The following is a 23109-nucleotide window of genomic DNA, read 5'->3' as shown; positions in this document are numbered from 1 at the left end:
GTCATCTTCTGTTATATTACTCCCATCTCTGAGCATACAAAAGATGTTCTGCTTGGTCAACCTTGAGACGTGGCAAACCTACTACCAGAGACACTAGAAATCTGTTTCTTTCTAAACATGTTTCATTACTTTTTCTGCCTCTGTTATCTTACTGGGGAAAAATGTAAATTAAGTGCAGACTGTATTGCAGCAGCAGTAAACAGGCTCCTTTTTGTGAAAACAGCCTGATAAGGAAATGAGCCCCAGCTGCTGGGGCCAGATAGTCACAGAGAGAGGCAACACCAAAAAGCATCACAAGCAGCAACATTATCCGGGCAGGAAGAATGTGAGAAGCTTAGTTCTTAAGGTTTTGACCACAGTAGTAACACTAAGCACTGGAGGAGGATACGTTGAATTATGGGACAGCATTGGAGAAGGAATTTGAGAGGAAGATTAGAAGTTCTGAGAGCGGTCAAAAACTTTAGATAGTCGATATAACTAATGCAGAAAGATAGCCCTGAAGTGCAAGGGGCTCAGGGTTTACATGGGAGGTTTTTTGTGTGTTTGTTTTTGTAATTAGAATCCTAGTATGGACCCTCAGGGAGAACCAGTTACCTAGGACATGGAGAAGGCAGAGGTAACTCAACAACTGTTTTGCCTCAGTCTTCACAAGCAAGTGCTGCTGCCACACCAAATGAGGCAAAGGCTGGAACTGGTAGAATGAAGAATCACCCGCTGTATGAAAAGAGCAGGTCTGAAACCAGTTAAACAAACTGAAGGTGCACATGGATCAGATCCATGGGATCTGATAAGATACTTTGTCGAGTCCTGAGGGAACTGGTGGAAGAAGTGGCTAAACAAACCACTATCCATCATCTTTGAGAAGTTATGGTGTTTCAGTGGAGTTCCCACTGACTGGAAAGGGGAAACATAAAACTTCATTTTTAACACAGGGAAAGAAGGAAGACACAAGGAACTGAAGGCTGGGCAGTCTCACCTCAGTGCCTGGCAAGATCATAGTGCAGATCCTCCTAGAAACTGTTAAGGCACGTGGGAAATAAGGAGGTGACTAGTGACAGCCAACATGGCTTCACTAAAGGCAAATCACCCCCAACAAGTCTGGTGGCCTTCTACAACTGGGGTTACAGCAGTGGTGGAGGAGGGAAGGGCAACAGACATCTTATAGCTGGACTTGTGCAAAGCATTTGACACTGTCCTGCACGACGTCCTTGTCTGTGAACTGGAGAGATATGGCTTTGACAACTATACCATTTGGCAGATAAAGAAGTAGGCAGATGTTGCATTCAAAGAGTTGTAGTCAACAGCTCAGTGTCAGCTGAGGACATGGAAGAGTGTCATTCCTCAGGAGCTGGTATTGGGAACAATGCCATTTAACATTGTCGTCAGCATCATGGACAGTGGGATTGAGGGCATCCTCAGCAAATCTGCCCATGGCACTGAGCTGTGTGGTGCAGTTGACACCAAGCTGGAGGGAAGGGATGTCATCCAGAAGGAGCTGGACAGGCTTGAGAGATGGGCCTGTGTGAACCTTATGAAGTTCAAAAAGGCTAAGTGCAAGGTCCTGCACCTGGCTCGGGGCAATCCCAGGCTGGGCAGAGAATGCATTGAAAGCGGTCCTGGGGAGAAAGACTTGGGGGTGTTTGGTGGATGAAGAGCCCCATAGGAGTCATCAGTGTGCACTGGCAGCCCAGAAAGGAAATCGTGTCCTGGGCTGCAGCACAAGCAGAGTGGGCAGCAGGTTAGGGGAGGTCATTCTGTCCCTCTGCTTTGCTCTTGTGAAACCCCACCTGGAATGTTGCATTGAGCTCGAGCCCCCAACAGAAGAAGGATGTGGGCCTGCTGGAGCATCCAGAGGAGGCCACTAAGATGACCAGAGGGCTGGAGCACCTCACCAATGAAGACAGGCTGAGAGAGTTGGGGCTGTTATATCAGGAGAAAAGGCGGCTCCAGGGAGACCTATAGCACCTTCCCATTCCTAAAGGAGGCCTACAAGAAAACTGGAGAGAGACTTTCTATATGGGCATACAGTGGTAGGACAAGGGGTAAGTGGTAGGACAAGGGGTAATAGCTTTAAACTGAAGGAGGGTAGGTGTAGGTTACGTATTAGGAAGAAATTCTTTACTGTGAAGGGGGTGAGGCACTGTAACTGGTTTCCCAGACAAGGTGTTGATTCTCCATCCCTGGAAGTATTAAGGCCAGGTTGGATGGGGCTCTGAGCAACCTGGTCTAGTGGAATGTGTCCCTACTGATGGCAGAGGGGTTGGAACTGATGATCTTTAAGGTCCCTTCCAACCCAATCCACTCCATGATTCCATGATTTTAACTTGCAGACTCTAATACAAAGCAGAACTGCTAGACACTCCATCCCATTATTACTGGAAATATTACATGCCTACCATTATTCACATACAAGTGCACCATTGAAATTTTAGATGCATTTTGTAGCCATTCCACACATTGTTCTGCATTTGTACAGCAATAACTGAATTTTTTTTCAGTTTTCAGACTATTAGTCAGCTCTCCCATTTAGTCCACATTCTCCAGTCCACTGCATATAATTTATACAGATCAAGTATCACTGAAGTGTACAAACAGTGGCAAAACAATATGGTGTGCATTTATGCAACACAGAGCTATCTTCAATTTTTATTTTCTACTTAGGTATGCAATTTTTCTATATTTCTCTCTGCAATACTTAGAAGGGACTTTAAAAAGGAACATCTTTATGAATATGAAAGGCTAAACAATGTGACTTTTTGGTATCTTTAAAATTATTGCTGTTTATAAACCTCACGGGTGACCTATAGCTGAGAAGATTTGCTGAAGTTACTACAATGCACACCAGGATCTTAAGAACACTGAAAAAAATACCTCCTTTTCGGCCAACTCGACTATCCATAAACTTTTCTATAGTTTCAAATTCATCTTCTTCAGGTTGTGGGACATCTTCTCCACAAACTTCTAGCAAATCATCAGAATCCGTCTTGGTTTCTTCAGCTTCTTTGTAACTGATGTTGACTGTTGCTTGGCGACGAGATCCCCTCTTATCATAATCGTCATCATCATCATCTTCCTCCTCCTCATCCTCCGACGAATCAAGTTGTCTCTTTTTTGGTCCTGTGCTCTTTTTGCCACTTTTTGGCTTAATTCTTAAAGACAGTAAGATATGACACAACAATGCATCAAAAGCGACAACAATAAATCTGCTACATTGCTTTCTGAATACCCATATTTCATGCACGCTCAGTTACTCCACTTTCACTTAAAGCAGACAGGACAAGATATTCACTAAAAAGTATTAACATGTTATTATTATTATTATTCTTTAAAAAAAGGGTACTTTTTTAAAAAATAAACATTAATGTTTTCAATCACATGTATTGTGTAAATACTCAACTGCTTATTAGAAATAGTATCAGAGTATCCAAATGCCTGACTTCTTACCTGGTTGGAGGTTTCCGGCTTTTGACCTTGTTTTTTGGCTCATAGTCAGATTCGCTCTCCTCACAACTGCTTTTCTCATTATCTTCTGCCGATTCAGAATCAGAACCAGTTCCTGATACCGACCCGGATCCTGACATTTGCCAGTCTTCACTGTACATATTGAAAGACAAAACAGTAATTTACATTATTGGGTTTTTTAGAATAGTCGTTCATCCACGAGGGATCTGCTGTAATTTCAACATTCTTCCCAGAAATAAAAATCTCGTAACAGTTATTTCAGCTAAAGAGACAGAAAATTGTCATCAATAAATACTAGATAATTAAAAAGTGACCAATGGGAGTTGGACTAAGTTTTCTGTTATCAAGTAGATTTAAAATCTAAAATAACAACAGTGTAAATTTAGCATGACAAATGAGTTAACATGACATTAAGAAAACAGCACTTAACAAGTCAAACTGGAAAGATACACAGTAATCAGAAATAACATGTGTTCAAATTATAAAGTCCTGTCATATTATATTCTGGAGAGACCCATACTGTCTAATGCCTATGCGACCCATGTGAAGAATCAGCAACTTTTGCATGAGAACCAAAGAATAATAAAGGCAGTTTTGAGAAACACTCAGAAAAAAACTGAACTGCAGTAACCTGTGAGTGGCACTGGCTCCCAAAACTTCCCACTAAGCTCCCACATCAGCCTTTCATAGGCAGGCAAGGTATTATGAGTAAGACACTTGTGACTGACCAGCAGGATCTCCTTATTTCTGCTTAACTGAGATCTTCTACTTCACAACAGGAAAGATGTACCCAGTGATGACAGTATCTTGACTCAAACTCTGACATTATACAGGTGAATTTAATCTTAATAGCTTAATGTACAAGAAAAAACAAAGAGTTGGGCATACACTGCTGAGATACTGATAAATCTTTATACTAATATCAGGTTTAGGTCTACTTGACCAGTGTGCTAGAGCAGTAGTACTGTTCATCAAAGGTGGAATATTACTAAGAAACATCTTCCTTAAATTTCGCATTGGGAAGCCTAGGAATGAGCATTTTGATCCCTCCTCCCTTTCTTGTCTTTCAGGACGTTGTCTCCTGGAGGAAATTACATTCTCATTGTTTCAGTCATCCCAAATACATCTACTGTACAGATGACACATGAACAATGATACAGAATGTCTTAATAAACAGAATGGTTTGGATTGGAAGGGACCTTAAAGATCATCTAGCTCCAACGGACCTGCCCTGGACATGGACACTTCCACTAGACCAGGCTGATCAGAGCCATAACCAACCTGGCTTTGAATACCTGCAGGGATGTGGCATGCACAGCTTCTCTGGGCAACCTGTTTCAGCACCTTGCCACTCTCACAGTCAAGAATTTCTTCCTAACATCTAATCCAAATCTACCCTTCTTCAGCTTAAGGCCATTTCTCCTTATCCTATCACTATATATGTCCTTGTGAGAAGACTCCCTTCAGCTCTCTTATAGCCCTCCTTTAGGTACTGGAAGGTGCTATAGGGTATTTCCAGAAATCTTCTCTTGTATGGGCTGAATAGCTCCAACTCTCTCAGCCTGTCTTCATTGGTGAGGTGCTCCAGCCCTCTGGTCATCTTAGTGGCCTCCTCTGGATGCTCCAGCAGGCCCACATCCTTCTTCTGTTGGGGGCTCGAGCTCAATGCAACATTCCAGGTGGGGTTTCACAAGAGCAAAGCAGAGGGACCTCCCCTAACCTGCTGCCCACTCTGCTTGTGCTGCAGCCCAGGACACGATTTCCTTTCTGGGCTGCCAGTGCACACTGATGACTCCTATGGGGCTCTTCATCCACCAAACACCCCCAAGTCTTTCTCCCCAGGACCGCTTTCAATGCATTCTCTGCCCAGCCTGGGATTGCCCCGAGCCAGGTGCAGGACCTTGCACTTAGCCTTTTTGAACTTCATAAGGTTCACACAGGCCCATCTCTCAAGCCTGTCCAGCTCCTTCTGGATGACATCCCTTCCCTCCAGCTTGGTGTCAACTGCACCACACAGCTCAGTGCCATGGGCAGATTTGCTGAGGATGCCCTCAATCCCACTGTCCATGATGCTGACGACAATGTTAAATGGCATTGTTCCCAATACCAGCTCCTGAGGAATGACACTCTTCCATGTCCTCTACTGTGACACTGAGCTGCTGACCACAACTCTTTGAATGCAACCTCTATCTAATTTTTTATCACATATCCTTCCTGAGAAGGCTCACATTTTCCCTAGTCTTTCTTTTACCCCTGATGTACCTAAAGAAGCTTTTTTTGTTACCATGGATATCCCTGGCAAAATTTACTTCTGCTGGTGCTTTAGCTTTCCTAATCAGACCCCTGGCTGTTCAGACAATTTTTCTTTATCATTCCAAGCTACCTTTCCCTGCTTCCATCCTTGGTAAGCTACCTGTTAAAGTTTGTCCAGGAGCTTCTTGTTCACCCATGCAAGCCTCCTGGTGTTCTTCTCTGATTTCCTCATTAGAGGGATGCATTACTCTTGAGCCTGGAGGAGGCAATCCTTGAATATCATTCAGCTCTCCTGGGTTCCTTTTCCCTATAGGGCTCTGTCCCGTGACATTCTGCCAAGGAGATCCTTGAAGAGAGAAATCTGCACTCCTGAAGTCCAGTGAGCTTGTTGTGCATCCTCTCTGCTGCCCTGAGTATCTTGAGCTCCACCCTTTTATGGTCACTGCAGCCCAGGCTACTCTTGAGCTTCACATTCCCCACCAGCCCCTCCTTGTTGGTGAGAGTAAGGTCCAGTATAGTACCTCTCCTTGTTGGCTTCTCTATCACTTGGAGAATGTGAGGCTGCTCCTCTTTGCCTGTAGATGGCCTCACTGGCTTGGTCTTTCTGGTTAGGCAGCCCACTATAATGGGCAGACCCTCACTATAATGTCACCTGTCCTTGCCCTCCCTTTGATCCTGATCCCTAAGCTCTTAGTCATCCATCTGCAGGGGGAGCTCCATGCACTCCATCTGGTAATTGACATGGAAGGCAACAGCACCTCCTCTTCTTCCCAGCCTGACCTTCCTGAAGAGCCTGTATCCTTCCAATACTCCAGTCATAGGAGTCACACTGCCAGTAAGACAGAGCCCTGCAGGTGTGCACACATCTCTCATTTCTCCCATTTGTTCCCCACACTGCTTATGTTAGCAGATAGGCATTTACACTGGGCCCCCAATGAAGCTGTCTTTCTGTCTGGAGTGACTGGAATTCCTTGGTGCTGTCCTTAAAAAATACTTTTTCTACAAGCAGTAAATTAAAAAATAACATGAATCCACAACCTGTATTTCTTTTGAAATGTAATAGACAGAAAGCACCATCCTCTAAGGCTTGAACATGGACTGATTTATATATTGAGAAATCTCTGATCTGTCTGTCAGATAACAACTACAGACAGACTTTCTCATGTGAGCCACAGGATAAACATTCGAGCAATGGATACATGAAGTGATTTGGTTACAGTTTCCTAAACTTTAATATCTTTCTTGAATGGCGTATGCTATTAGATGCAATCAAACTCATAACTAACAAAAGAGTGTGAATAACAGCTCATTGCTAAGGAAGTACTATTTTGCAGAGTGCTTTTTTTTATGTCTCCTTTTTTTTTTCCACTCAACTAACATTTCCTGAAGACATTATACTGGCAGCCCTTAACCCTGAAGTGATTTATGAATTGGGAGACAAAGAATGATAGAATGGCTCAATTTTTACACACTGCTCATAAAAAACACAGGTCACTGATTCTCCATAACTGTCACAATTACAACATATAACCTATCATTTAGAAGGAGCTACTTTCAGTAAAAGCAGTTTGCTAGTTAATAAAGTTATTTACTATCAAAACTATAAAAACTTTTAAACATACCAGAGAGGGAAAAAAAACCCAAAACGCAAACAACCCAGCACAAATCCAAACAAAAAGAATCTGGCACTAACTGAGGGATTATAACTTGAATTTCCTGTGAGACAACCCATTTCTACATGAATTTTTAGGGAAGGCCTTCAGTTCAAAAACAAACTGCAACAAAGTATTTTAAAAATAAAAGCGTTGATTAATGTTTTCAACAGTGTAGACTCTTTTTATAAGAAACTAATATGATGTTCATTTGAGAGTCTATTTTAAAAACTGCAAAACTGGATATGAAAGATCAAGACGAATTAAAAAGGGAACATAAGCACTTCAAGGATGAGGAAGTGAAGCATAAATTATTAGCACATGTCTCTATGATAAAAAATCTGTGCTATTACTTATGAAAATATCTTACTCTTTATGTTTTTTCTTCTTGTTTTCACTGGATGAGTCATCTGCTGAATCTTCACTACTTGAAGAGTCCTGCAGGTGAAGGAAAAAAAATCCAAACCCAATTCATTACCACAAAAATAATTAAGTACTTCTAACATTTAAAAGATAAATCAGCTTTTACCTCCATACTGGAGGCATATGATTCATGTTTTACCCTATTCATCCCCCGCAGTGTACTGTTAATACAGAATGAGATAAAGACTGCTATTGTTTTTGCATTTATCCATCTATGAATACATTGTGCCACCACAGCTCTGGAGAACATCAGAAAAAAACCCCTTCTTAAAAAATTAACATTGTGACTACACACATGGTCATGGTTTAAGCAGCCTCATGTTAATCAAGACGATTCTATCAAAATTCTAATAAAATCTCCTACTCTGAGAAGGAGCCTTCTCACCTTCCATATTCTTTCATATTAAAATAGCAGTTTAAGAAAACTCTCAGAATAGCGTGCTTCTTCTTTCTTTACACTCAAAGAAAAAACAAGAATCCTCTTAAACTTAGATTTTGCTAACGCCAATCTCATCAGCTTAAGTTTAGATTTAGATTAACTTTTATCCTGAAAAATATCTTTCAGGAAGAGAATGCTTAACCGGTGTAAATTAATGTTTTAATGACAGGTGATTAAATTTTAAGTTGAAATGAGGAGCTGCTAAATCACATAGAACTAGAAATCCAACCAAATGACTGCAATATCTGGCATAGCCTTTGTAATGAAGGACAAAAAGACTGCTTTGCAAATAATTTCCATTTCATAGTTCAGACTAGTGTTCTTAAAAGATGTTCATATAGCATGAAGTTAACATTTCTTTAGCCTATGATTTAGATTTTGAAACACCTGAAACACAGGCCTCACTTAAAATACAAGAATTCTTTTGTGGTAACTATTAGAAAATTTATAAAACCGTAGTTTTCTACTCTACATGGAATATTTGAAAACTGCAGCAGCCACTTTATACAGAAACAAACTGAAAAAATACTTTAGCATTTTTATCTGTCTTTACAAAACTCAAGGAGCCAAATATTCAATGTAAGGCAGTACTGTGTGGCTTAAGACAACACAGAATATCTATCTAAAAATAGCATGGAATCGAGGCTGCTCTAATTTTGAGACAACTCACTTGAAAACAAGTAACTAGAGATATTTTTATTTTCCTTATAAAATTGCCAGTTATTTGAATATTACTGTTACAGACTAAACCCAGACTTGTACGCACACTCAGAGAATAGCAATTGGCCCTACTAATTTTATTCTAACATATAAGACAATAAGACAGGCATATTTACATTTTAAAAATCTAAATTATGCTAATCACCTCTTCTGAAGCACTGTCTGACGAGGCTGCCTTTTGTTGTTGCTGTTGTTTCTTGAGCACTGCTGATCTTTGCACAGCAAGTATACTCGGACTAGACTTCCAAAACTAAACAGGAACAGAGATGTCAAGTCAGTTAAACATACTGAGTATCCAGTTTACCACATATTTACTTTTCCTAAGTAGCATCCTATTAAGACTGATCTTTATCAATTAAAAAGTTCATTACAAAATACTGTATTAACTAATAATATCAGCTAGCTTTTTAAAGTAGTAAGATTTCTGCAAAATAGAATGTTATATGCTGATTGCCAGGACAATTACTACAATGATTTAGCAACAGTTGTGTAGGTATTGTTAAGGTAAAACATTTAAAAGTTTTAAAGTTAAGTTTTAAACTGACACAGATGAATTCTTTCAGACCACTTAACTGCTAAGTTTTTGTTTCATACAGTAATACCAAAGTACATAAAAAAAAATAACAGAATTCTTAACAGTCTTCAATTCTTGTGGTAACTAATAAACTACTACCTTTCATAAAGGTACCTTTCATAAAGTCCATACAACATAGGAGAATGCAGGTAACTCTGACCCACTGGATTAAAGGGATTTCTAAACACCACTTTTTCCTGCCTTTAGCTGACTTACTGATAAAGATGGCCAACGGTATGTAAGCTTGACATTTTTATACCATCATTTACTGATGCAAGGAAACCAAGCATTAGAGAAAAAAATGTAAATTATTGATACAAGGAAACCAAACGCCGGAGAAACAATGTAAAAATAGAATCTCAGAAATAACATTACATGTGTCTTTGTCTTCTGTAAATTCCAATAAATTAGGGTATGCTTCACTCTGATGAAATTTAGGTAGGCTTTTAACTCAAAATACTTAAAAATGTGAGAATTCTAAAAGCACTAATTCAAGTATTTACACATGAGAAACTTGCCCAATGTTTAAGGCAGATAAGGAAATGCATTCACTAATCCAATCAAGTTAAAATCTAATTAAGAACACTTCATTGTGTTCTTTTATTTTTTAAATGAACACTGCTCTTGAAACTAACTGCACAGAAAGATTGTTTTTAATATTCCCCCGTCCTTTCCTCCAAAGGGTTCATTTCTGTGTCTTCTTTACCTCAGATCCATCAACTTTTGGTGGTTTAGATTGAATTTGTTTCTTCTCTCTAGATGTGTCAGACTCTGATTCTGACTGAGAGCCTGACTCTGAACCAGAGTCAGAGTCACTGCTGCCTGACTGGCTGCTGCTTCCATCACTGCTGCTTCCAGAGCTTGAACCAGATCCAGAACCTGATGCTGACCCGGAATCTTCATCTGATCGGCTGCAATGGCAAGTTAGTAGGATATTACACAACTGCCAAGGTAACAGGATTAAAAGGAAAAAAAAAAGTTGCCTTAGCTTCACCTATAAGTCAACTGTTAAGTTAGACCAGACATATAGGTAGCACAAAAATGGATGCAGACGATTAAATAAGTTCAGATGAATGAAGTTAAAAATATACAGGATATAAAAATTCAAAGTGTAACCAGATACTCTCTGTGAAGCCAAAAAAAGGAAAGATAATGCAAAAACATTCAAATTAATATGGCAGAGTCAAGCAAGGAAAATAAAATGTGACAGAAATGTTTTTTACCCACACAAACTGTCCACCTTCACCCCCTCCAAAATCCTTGCTTAGCTTCATCAAACCCCATTTTAACAGTTAAATCTACTCCATAAAGACCTGTCCAACTAAAGATTGTTTTCAATCTTTACAGATTAGCAGTACTCCTTAAAAAAAAAAACAACCAAAAGGCTACACAGACCATGTTTTTCTGTTAAACAAAAAGACAATTTTCCCATACAGACAATTCTGAATTTGTCATGTGTGCTATGACTTGTGCCAAGGCACTTTCCTTGGCATACACTTGAACTGTCAGATTATTTCACCTGTATATTTGTTTTACACCAGATTTAACATACTTAGAATGCCCAATATTTATTTTATGACCATTCAAAAACTTTACATTTGTTTGTCTAGAACAACTTCACAGAGTAGCTGAGTTAAAACTTCAGTAAGATTTCTCAGTGAATTAATACTACTAATTTCAAAGATATCGTGAGAAAAGAAACATCACATAGCAAAACAACTTTAAATTATGTACACATTGACTGAAAATGCTTAAAAACCAGAGTAAACATGAAGCAGAATCAAACATGTTAAAAAGTGGTATCAAAGCCCAGCCAATCTCTGCCAGCACAATTCATCTGACTGACAGTACAGTCAGCTGGACATGGGGCAGGGGAGAGGGAAGACTGATCATCTGCCCTAGAGCACACTTAACTGACAACATTTTAAAGCTACAAAACAAAGCAAACCCACTCCTCTTTCTGCTTTTGCTGGCACCAACAAAATTGTGCCAGTGCAGAAGAAATGAAGCTATTCATAAACAGACCGCTGCAGGCTGCACTTCCATCAGCCATCTGCAACTGGTAACGCTGAAAGAAAGAGAGGCAAACAGACACACCATGGTGAAACTTCCTTGCCCTGGAGGGGGAGATGTGGAGAAACACACTGCTACTGGGCTTCCTTGCACCTGCTGAGAGGAAAACTGGGAAACAACAAGGCTGCTCCCAAATTTCCAGTTTCCTTCATCAAAGGCTTACTTCAGGCATGGTGCTGTAACACTGACCTCACCTGCTAATAAAGCAGGTCATCCACTACAGAACATGACTGGAGGTTAAACTGTGCCAGAAATTAATGGCACTTGATGACAATTGTTCAAAGAGATTTTCATTGTAATAATGTTTCTGTACACAAACGTTGCCTTACCTTAAATACTGGGTAAATCACACCATTATAAAACAACTGCATTTCTCAGCAAAACAAAGTGCCATAAATGTCAGCGGGACTACAGAAGGCAGCACTAACTATAAATGAAGAGAAATAGAAAAAGCTCAGCATGAAGAGACACAAGTAAATACCAGCCGAAGTTACGGTGATAAAAAGTCACCAAAAATGTGTAAATCCTACATAACCTTGCAGGAGGGGAAAGGAATCAAATACCTCCATGCAGGACAAGACTTGCTTAAAGAGGACAATAATAACGTGCAAAATACTAAGCCATATGGATGGTAATTAAGTCAGCTTTCCATACAGCAGTAAAATAGTTCACACACATCAATGCAGTGCTGACTATAGGTTCAATTACTCAAGGAGCCTGAGGCAACCAAAACAAGGTAGTGTTTTCTAAGGTAGCATGGGGAAACTAACACTGGAATAAGCCACCTTGGTCAACTTGCTAACATTATGAGAAACATGTGAACAGGAGACAATGGTGGAGGGAGAACAAGGAAGAAAAGAAAAAATAAAATTTACAGTCTATTTAGATAAGTAAGCAAAAATTACACTGACTAGACAGAATCATAGAATTACCAAGGTTATAAGAGACCTTCAAGATCATCCAGTCCAACTGTCCACCCAGCACTGTGACTGCAACCTCTAAACCACTAAACCAGAACACCCAGATCCAGACCGCTCTTGCACATCTCCAGGGACAGACAGTTGATGAGAAGTTTTGTTTGTTGTTCTTCCCAGGAAGAACTGAGTGGTAATTTCAAAACCAAATGGACTGAGATAAGGAAAATAAAAGTCTAGTGGATAATGCTATTTGCTGTAGAGTTGGACGCAAAAAAACTAGCTAGTGCTAAATCTTATTATTTACGAAGAGATCAGCTATCATCTAAGGTCTCTGACAAATAATACCAACAGATGTGGATCATATAATATTCAGAGAAAACACAGAGACTCCTTATTTTGCCAGCTAGCTCTCAACAAAGCTGGGATTCTGGTAATGAATTCCCATTAGGCTTATGAGAAGGACCAGCAAAGTAAGAGCAATTCCATAATCTTTGGAATTGCTCACAATAGATTGGCCTGATTTGGACAAAGCAAACTCATACAACTCAACTGCATCACAGTAACATCTGATGAGAGTAAAAATTTTAATTCAACCACGTTACTAATAAATGCAAGACTACAAAACAAATCTGCAGGTAGAAGTAAAAGGGATGGGGAGAGAAAGGACTGAAATTAAAAGAAACAAGAACAAAGAACAAATAGCAACATTCACCACCGCTAGTTTAGAGCTCCCCTAGTGATACCATATATGAAGGATGTCTACCAGAGACTAATAGCTAATTGGTACACAGAATCGAAAAAAACAGCAGTATGAAATTCAAAGGCCTTAGTCAGCATCAGATTAGCAGAAGGAAAGGTAAAAAGACAAACCAAGTAGCAGCAGGTAATTTTAAAACTATGGAAACAGAAAGGACTTGCTGAAATATTTATCAAAACTTAGGATGCTACAGCAGTATACGCACATGCATATTAACTCTTAGAAAGCACTACAGGAGTTCCAACACACAAGGCTAGTCTATGCTGGTCAGAGCCTCCTTTAACTATAATCATCCAAAGTAATGCAGACGCGTGAAACTACTAGGTTCTGCCTGTACACTTCCCCATGTGCACCACATACTCTCTGACATCTTCAGCGCATACAAAAAAATCAGGTAAGATTAACAAATACAGCTTCATTTCTACTGAATTGTGAAGAACTTTGTGGATCACTGGCCACAGGACAAGGAACTAACAAGCTCTGAGGATTAGAAATGGATTGTTTATTTTATCTTGTCCTTTCATACAAGGTTGCAACCTGGGCTTCAGCAGAACACTGACTTGGAGGCACTCTACAACTCTACAAAGACAGCACTGTAACTCAGAAACGTAAAGCTCCTGTTTGCAAAGGAAGTAGGAAGTGGAGTAATAAATAAGTAAACTCTGCATGAACATATGCAATAAAGGCAAACTGGAGACCATTAAGACAGTACCAAGCAGCACTGTATGATATGTAACACCTATAAATCCCCAAATTTTGATATGTGGACTACACCAGTCCACATATCAAAAGACTCTCCTCTTGAGAAATTTAAAGGCTTTGAATGAACAGTAACAGTGATGCAGAGCCTAAGGCAAAAAACACACCCTACACTAAGAGCTACAGAGTTCAAGTGCTCAGTTTTCAGCGTATAAAGTATTTTCACTATTAGAGAGAAAATTAGTATTTTTCGTCTTATCACTTAAGTCACTGAAAAGATCCAAAAGAGAACATGTTTATGCCAAGATTAAATTATTATATACTTCTCGGTGAAGACTGTCCTCTTCCTTTTTCTACTCTAAAAAAAAAATTGTCTAGCACTTCTCATAATAATATTTTGTGTAAAGGCAGTTTAAAGAAAACCTTTTTGTATCAACACAACAAAAAACCTCGAAACCCTCTACTGTCTAGAATTTTTCAGCCTAAGAGTTACTTAATTATCTCTAAAGCTCTGTATCTACAAGGCAGAAAGAAAGAACAGACTTGATTACCAACTGGTTTTTTTCTGCTTCTATCTCATGTAAAGCAGTTTTAGACTAACACCAGAGCACACCAGTGATCAGCTTCTGACATAAAGGAGCGCCTTATTTGTTTTTTTACAAAATACCTGTAAGAAAGCAGCAGCAATAAAATAAAAACACAGACCTATCTAGCTTTTTCTAAAAATCAAGAAATCCACCAGAATATGCAGACTTGTTTGAGACAAAGGAAGATGAGTTGCATAAAGAGGAGAATAAAGAGCTACCTTTCCCCTTGTAACAAATGGAAAAGTGTACCTGTGGCATTTTCCAGCCACGTCTCTTAACCTGTGTCCATAATGAAGAAACGAGGCACTGAAAATAAAGTCCTACTGAACCCCCACTGTAGCAACGCGTTGCCATTTCAACTTCCATTCAGCATAGATACTAGCCGTTTACTATATCATATCAATTCAACATACAGAGACCAACTGTTACTAGCACTTTGCCTCCGCAGATATAACATCGCCAGGACTTTGTTTGTACTTTTTATCTTTTTTTCACCTGTAGTGCTGATCTACACAAAACTTAACAAGTCATTGCTTCCCATTATCAAAAGAGCAGGGTCCAGTGACCCTGCCTCAGGACTTAACTGAGAATCTACCTCTGAAAGCCAGCCTCCCTAGTGAGAAAGACAATCCATACTTCCGCTAATTGATGTGAGGAAAGCCAGGATTTACCTAAAGGCTTTATCATCCTCTAAGGAACCAATCTTTTAGCTACACTATTTGCCCTTAAGGTGTTCACTGAAAGAGAAGCAGCTTCCCGCTCTTCCAGCCTGCACCTCTCTGACAAGACAAACCACTGAACATGAAGGCAGTCTTCAAAGAGGGGTGCACACAACCAGAAGGTGTGCAAGACAACCAACAGGATATGTGAAGAACATACTGGAACTTCTATTTAGATTTATTTTTATCTAAAACAAACAAATGAAGTAAAAAAAACCTACCCAAAACGAAAGCCACAACAAAGTAACAACCCAGGAAATAAAAAAAAAAAACCAAACCCCAAAAAAACCAACGACAAATTCACCTTTACAAACATTTAATGTATGGTTTGTCACTGGTAAGCTCACTCAGTCCACAAATCTAAGGGCCCTGTGTCAGGTGTGGGATCCCGAGGGAAGTTTGTGCTCCACAACTCAGAGCAGCGACAGCAGTGCAATCATTCCATTCCTATTCTGTGCAGTGAGATGGACTTCAGACTGTCTCTGCCTGATTAGGTGTATTTATGGATAGTATTACTTAGCTTTAATGAAACTAACCTTTACAAAATGGAGAACTGGTTTAAAAAGAGCCCTGTAAAGAAACAGTGGAAGGTAACACTAATACTGTGAGTGCAAGTGAACAAGAAAATGGCAGAGCTGACACTTCTCCTCTTCCTCCTGTACAAGCTCTTCATCAGTCACACTACAAGGTAAAATACAATGACAATCTAATGGCATCTGACAAGAAGTTGGTTAAAAAAAGTTTCAATTATCAAGACTATCTGAAATAGGTATTTACATCCACCATTGCTAAGAATTACTCTAGCCCTAAATGCATACTGTGCCTTGAGACACTGGCCAATGGTAGCATGAAGCCATCACAATCAGCAAGACATCTGAAAACTAACCATCCAGAACACAAAGACAAACCTTCATTTTTCCCAGCAAGGTTTTAAGTCATGTGATATTCAATCTTGCACTTTACGAAATTTCACTTAGTTTAATGATAAATGTGTAGCAGCCTGAATTCTGAAGTTATTTTACCTAAGATAAAAGGAAAAACATGCCACATGCCATCAGAGAATTTACTTTTTGCTACTGTAATAATGGCTAAAATAACGCATGGAAACCTACAGCGACAAATTGAAGTGCATTTCTTTGTCAGCAAATGGTGTTGAAAGACAGACAGAAAACAGTGGAAGATCTGAAGAAACAAGTATTAGAAGAAATCATCCACTGTAGGAAGTTTGCTCTATAGCTGGATGAAAGTTCAGATGCTTCTATCACGTCCCAACTTCTGGTATTTACTACTTTCTCTTTCAATAATGAAATACACAAAAAACTACTTTTCATGAGCCACTGAAGGAAATGTATTAGAGAAGCTATGTTATGAACAGCAAACTATTTCTTTAATTAAAAAAAAAAAGTTTTATGGAAAAACTGTGAAAACGTAACCAGCAATGATATGGTTGCTGGAATAAAAATTAGAATCTAGTAGGGGTGATAGATATTGCAGCACAAATGAAATTCATCCATTGCAATTTATTGCAGCAAAGAATCCGGAGCAAGAAGAGAACAGGATGTCACTGATGTTCTTACTTTTATGAAAACAAGACCACTAAACAGTAAAGTACTTACAATACTTTGTGATGAGATAAAGAGTGACCATTAGAAAGTTTTATACCACGAGAAGTTCAACTGCTTAGAAGCATTGTTGACCATGAATATTAGTTTTTGGTGGCCTCTGGGAGTGTTGCTGGTTTCAAAAAGAAGTGTTTCAAATACAGTGACTGTTTCTGTGGAATCCATTTGTTACCAGTAGCATGCTACATAACAGACATTTTTGAAAAAAATAAACAAACTTTGTGTACCCCTTCCAGGTGAAGATGACATTTCAACAATAAAAAAGCAACTGGTTTTCAAAAGAAACTCATGCTATAGAGATAGCATTTTGAAAACAGATATTTGGAAATATTTCCATCATTATGTCATCTTATTACCAAAATCAATGCATGTCACCTATAAATGCTATTGTATTTGTACATTTTAAAAGCTAGGAGACAGAAATTTCTAATCTGTTTGAAAATCTTCCAGAAAGTTTCAGTGGGTTTTGAACCCATTTGTTAAAAACACTCATCTGGAGGGATTGTAAAGCTTTAAATATGCAAGAACTGGTTGACAAGGTAGATGGAAATTTATTAGACAAAATTTAAGAAAAACCTTTACACAATTAGTTGATATGATTTAAAAAAAGGTACTGTGATTTAATAAGCGCAGTCAACAACGCACTTCTTCCCCCTGAAGCCATTTATCTTTAGCTATCTTCTTCAGCTGTGTCAGTCATTAAAACAAGATTTTCTTTTTATCTTACCTAAATAAACTTAAAGGAGAACCATACCTTCAAACCACTGCACCACAAAATGTTAAACCAAGATTTTAATTAACAAGAATATTCTTCATAATTTTTTCAGTGAGTGTTAAAAGGTTTTTTTTTTACCAATAAACCCCCAACATTTTCAAAAATTATTTAATCTTTATCTCATAATTCTAAATCTTCTACTTCTTGTGTACATTTTGTAATGTAGGTACCAGTACAGGTATTACTGCATGTATATAATTTATAAATGAACTATATATACATTAAAGATGTGTGCTTAAATATTGATAGGAGTGCAAAAACAAGAACTTTGGAAATCACTGCACTAAGTGATAAAAAAACAAGGAAGAAAAGCCTTGATTTCTCCTTACCCCAGACATAATAAGCAAGCCTTGGCTATTAAAAATGAACATAGATCTGTAATCCCTTTTGCAGAATTAACTACAACTTTCTTCCACGTGAGTAGTAATTCAAATTAAATCCTAGTATGCTAGATGCTAAGCCTAAGAGTAAAGATGGAATTATTTAAGAAAAGGTACACACATTTACATACACAGAATTCAAGAGCATTTACATCTGTCATCTCTTCACAGTAAAGGGGGAAGGTAGAAACAAAATATGCAGAACTGTAGAATTTCTCCTTAACTACTCCTACCCTTGCTCTGAGTTAGAGAAATTTTTGCACAATTCAAACACCACTGGAAACAGTATGAGCTATAACACTTTGAAAACACACTCAGTCCTCACCAGTGTGTTCATTTTTATTGCTGCCCTCTTTATTTTCCCCTATGGTGTCAGTACCACCAATAGGAAGAACAGATAAACCATTTTAAAACAGTCTCTGTTTTCATAAACGTTCAAAAGTGCCTATGGAGAGGGGGAAAAAACAAGCAGGAGTGAACAGACAGTATTTCTTGAGACTCCTGTCCTGAAACTGAAGTATAAGCCACTAGAAATCAATAGAGAGTTATTAAAAAAAGCTAAACAGACTTCAAATGAAAAAGGTATTTTTGGTATTTTTCAGTTTTAGTACATGCATCCACATTGAATTGTGACACATTGCAAGTCCTTTTCCAAGTCTTTAAACTACTACGTGGTGTAATACCTTCTCCCTTTTTCCATGAAGCGTGGTATTGTGGATGCGACTGAGAAAATGAGCAGCAGCACGCAGAACTCCCAACACACTGCATTGTCTACCAGCATCACTGCCAACTTAGAGAGCCTGTTCACCAGAGTTTTTGAAATGCAATTGAGCTTTTGAAGTTTGTAGGAAAAGACAAACATGGTCCAGAAGTTTCATCATATTTATAGTAACTCAGCTGAAATTTTCCTATCTGCTGAAGCGGACACCCTAGCAGCCAGCTATATACCAGGGCAAAAATAATCATAATAGCCCTGAGAGAGGTCTAAAAGCTTTTTCAGAGCTTGAAGACAACTAATCTCTTATTTTAACAACTTTTATCAGCAGAATTCCAGAAATGGTTTATCTTCCTTGAAAAGGAAAGGAGATGCAAAATAAGAAAACGTGTATTTTCTGTAAGTAGCAAAGGAAGCTACCATTGCAAACCAAATGATAAGTGAAGACATTTCACACTGTAATAAAATTTGATTTTTAAAATCATTGCTGCATTAAAGACAAAAACCCTCTGTCTGATAGCAAGAAAGTTTACTTGCATTAAAGAAACAGAACCTAAGCTCTGCAAAAAAGATGTTAAAACATAAATTCAGGGAGCTAAGAGCTGTGAGGTCATTATAACACCCTTGGTTGCTTTTTTGTCCACTTTTGCCTATGGGATTCTTTAATTTTACACCTGTGTTTTTTGAAACATAGTCTATAAGCAATTTATTTTCTAGCCAAGGAGCTTTAAGTGTCAGCTGATGTAGTCTAACTAGGGTCCGTAATCTGACTAACTTTCCTTGCAACAAGTAATGCCTATTCGTGCAAAGCAGCATCACTGACCTCCAGAAAATTAATCACCTGAATTGGCATTACTAATTAGTAAGATTCTGGTATCATATCTCTAGGAGTAGGATACAAGGAACATTACATATTTCCTCAATGATGGAGTATTGTCACAATTAGCTATCTCCTGCTGTTTAATGCTGTTACATAAATACTGTCTCAGGAACAGTGCTTCCAGTCCCTTCTCTTCAGAGTCCCCCTTGCAGAAAAGGAGATGCACAGTGTGTTATTTCTTGACAATTCCTCTTCCTGTATAGGCCAGGGTCTTTGCTTAAAGATGATCCTATTGGAAACAGTTCAGCAAAACACAAAAGTGGTTATCTTACCATGCTGCCGTAGACATTTAGGGTAGAGTAAGAGAGATGGTTTGACTACAACCTAACCAGTCTTTTTTTGTCTGTGCTCTGTGCAACTGTATCCACCTCTTTCTTCCAAACAAAAGCCTGATTAAAACCGGAAAGTAAAAGAAAACCTACGTTATTTTCAGCCAGTTAGCATAAATGAGGATGTTTCTCTCTCCCCCAGCTCTTCCTAACTTAGTCGAGAAGGTCTCTCTGCAGGAGAGTCCAGAGCTGGAACCTGCTTTTCTTCATTCAACTCTTCTGGAGAAAAGCCACACTTATATAATCAGCCAAATAGCCAGCATACAAGACTTCTTTCTCAGTCAACTGAGAATGTTTGCCATAAACCTGTGTTTGTCAAAATCACCCTATTTTACTGTGTCACATCATGTCTTTTTGCTCTGTTCTTGTACTGTTGATGTCTTCTAACCAACTTTACTTGGTGGTCCAATTTTTTTTTTCCTTACCTTCTTCCAAGATTAATGGATTCCAAGAAGCAAAATGCCTAAGAAATTATAAACACCATAAAAAATAGAACAGGAAGTGTAGATGAAAACAACGGGGCTACAAAACAGAGGTGGTGTTAATATAATAGATACAGTAAAAAAATGTTTACCAAGATTAACCAATAAAGACCATTTATGCTCTTTTAAGATACTTAACTCCATTACTCAAAATGAAATTACTGCTTTTCTGAGTCGTCTTTCTGTGCATTACATAAGCCTTCTTCCCTCCTCCAGCTCCAGGCAAATTAAATATATTACTTATTAAAAAAAAAAGGTAATATGAAAATGGCATGCTCCTGAGTAAGAAACCTTACATTGCATTCACTTTATTCAAAAGAAAAGGAAAAAATGAACACCCAAAAAGCCAAAACCAAAAACACCAAAATAAATAAAGACAGTACGAAACAGTGGACCATCATAAGGCTAAGGAAAATAGAAACAAACATGACTGATAAAGCACCAGTGATGATCTCAGTACTGCTGCAGTGAGACTTTTTCTCTATCCTGCAAACAAACCACGGCAACGACTAAAAAGTCAGCTGTCACTAATAACTTTCAGCAGCAGGCAACAGTATACACTGAAAATGAGTAGCAGTTCTCAGGATGGAATTTCTACATGAAAAATTATAGTTTCATGCATGTTGACAAACTGAGGTATAAATTCTAGAAAGAGCACCCTTCAGGACATATTAAGAAACCTCTTACCTCTAGTCCTTGATAGTTGCATTTGTACACAGCACATGTCAAATCTGATCTGATATGGAAGTCTGACACACTGAAGGAATTTTTCTGTTGTTTTTTATAAACACTGTTTCTGGCTAGTCCCTACATATTCACAACAAATGCATGCCTGAATGCAGTATTTATTTGCACTCTTTTGAAAAAAAGCACCATAGCTTAATGAAGGTATCAGAAGAGGTAAAAGGTTAAAACAAACATGAAATATTATCTTTTTTTCCAAACTACCACCCCTTAAAATGAAAAAGGGGAATGTTTTGGGGAGATGACAGGCTTAAAGCAAGTATCCTGACACAGAGCCATTAGCTCTTTTCAATAGTCTTAAGTTTAGCTTCACTAGCTTATCCCTTAAAACAAGGTGCCCCTGAGAGGATCACACAATGAGGAACTAGGCACCAGAAATATAAATCCTAAAATGGAAAGCTAAACAAGTCACATTGCAAAAGAACTGGTTGAGCATTTAAGCTCCCGTGTAAGGTCTAGGATAATAATGAATCCAAGAGCGGGTAGTTTATTGTCACAGATTTTAAGTGCATTCATTAGGTGAAGCTACCTTAATAATGTTCTTTTTCAAGAACAGCAGGAGAGTACCAAGTCATGCAAAATAAAGTTCAACATACTAAAAAAGAGATTACTTTCTGCAGGGCCTTTGATAAGCATCTGAGACTACAGCGGACTATCTGGTTTTTGTTTGGTTGTTGGTTTCTTTTAAAACAAGCTGAGGACAGGCAAGCATTTGAATATGAAATGCACAGAAGTAACAGACTAAGTACCAAACTCCTAAAATTGCAAGTTCACAAGCAAGTTTCTTTAGGCAGATATCATGTAAGTGGAGCGTTTCTTAATTTTATTTTTTGCAAGAAATCTTCACTGTTTGACTTAGATGCATAAGGATGACTTACGTTATTTATTACTGCCAATAAAAAACAGAGGGCACAAAGAGTATTATGTTCGATCTACCAAATGTTGCTGATTACCTACCAACTTTCACGATGCTATGAACCACATTGCAAGTCTTTGAGAGACACAAGTCACACATCTTAAGAGCAACCTTCAATATGCAGCTGGACTGAGACACAACACCACGATGTCTCTCCCAGAAGCTCCTTGCAGACCACCAGCAAAAAAGTATTAAACAGAATTTAACTGGGAAAAAAGAAGCCACTTGAGGGGCCACATCTGAATAGGTCTGGTGTATAGACTGCCTGTTTCACAGAACCTCACTCTGCTTTGAGGAATGCAAAAAGTTTGCATCAGCTAAAATCGTGAAACTCACAGAATGGTGGAATTGCATCTATAATATGTGGAATAGGTATCTGCCATTCAGTTAGGTTAGACTATAAGCAGGACCTGGATAAACTCAGCAGGAGTCCCAAAGCCAAACTTAAAACCATGTGTATGATCACACCTGGATCATGAGTTTATAATTTCTTGTTTTAGCTGGAAAGGTTTCTAGACAAAAAGCCCCAACAAACAAACAAACAAAAAAGCCCACACCAAAAACCACACTTGGGTTTTAATACATGTTCTATCCGAACTCTTCCAAAAAGAAGTCAAAAGATGTTTTAATTTGGATAGTGACACCTTACCATGCTTTAGTACGCTCAATTCTGTAAGAGATCACTCCTGATAAAAGAGCAATTTGCTAATTAAAGGGAAAAATACTGCTAACAGAAGTGAAGAGCTTGCTTTAGTCACTAGCTGTTTACAGTAAGTTCTACCAATAGTTTTCTTTACCATTCAGGTTCTTTTGTTGATCTGAGAAATCCTGTGCAGTAAGTATCCATCTACACACATATAGTTTTATGTATATGCTCTCTCTTGCTGTATACACAGACTTTTATTATGTATTAAACTACTATCAAAAATAATCCAGTGCATAATTCTGCTTGGTCAATCTCTGTTTTAACTCCCAATTACATTTCAGGAAA

At 38.4% G+C, this 23109-nt stretch overlaps 1 protein-coding gene across 3 annotated transcripts in view; it reads right to left on the bottom strand.

The window, feature by feature from the left end:
• CHD1 (chromodomain helicase DNA binding protein 1) overlaps positions 1 to 23109 on the bottom strand; it is a 59964-nt gene that overhangs the window by 30750 nt on the left and 6105 nt on the right. For all 3 annotated transcript variants that reach the window (XM_027718975.2, XM_027718976.2, XM_039383656.1), the window contains exons 3-7: positions 10230 to 10434; positions 9095 to 9199; positions 7738 to 7805; positions 3445 to 3594; positions 2872 to 3149 (exon numbers count right to left, since the gene is read on the bottom strand). In XM_027718975.2, coding sequence (XP_027574776.1) covers positions 2872 to 3149; positions 3445 to 3594; positions 7738 to 7805; positions 9095 to 9199; positions 10230 to 10434 — 806 coding nt within the window. The remainder of the gene's footprint in view (positions 1 to 2871; positions 3150 to 3444; positions 3595 to 7737; positions 7806 to 9094; positions 9200 to 10229; positions 10435 to 23109) is intronic.

This window comes from Pipra filicauda, unplaced genomic scaffold (assembly GCF_003945595.2).
Source record: "Pipra filicauda isolate LSUMZ 115617 unplaced genomic scaffold, ASM394559v2 scaffold31_size4109673_pilon, whole genome shotgun sequence".
Classification (NCBI taxonomy): domain Eukaryota; kingdom Metazoa; phylum Chordata; class Aves; order Passeriformes; family Pipridae; genus Pipra; species Pipra filicauda.
This window is presented reverse-complemented; position numbering and strand designations above follow the sequence as displayed.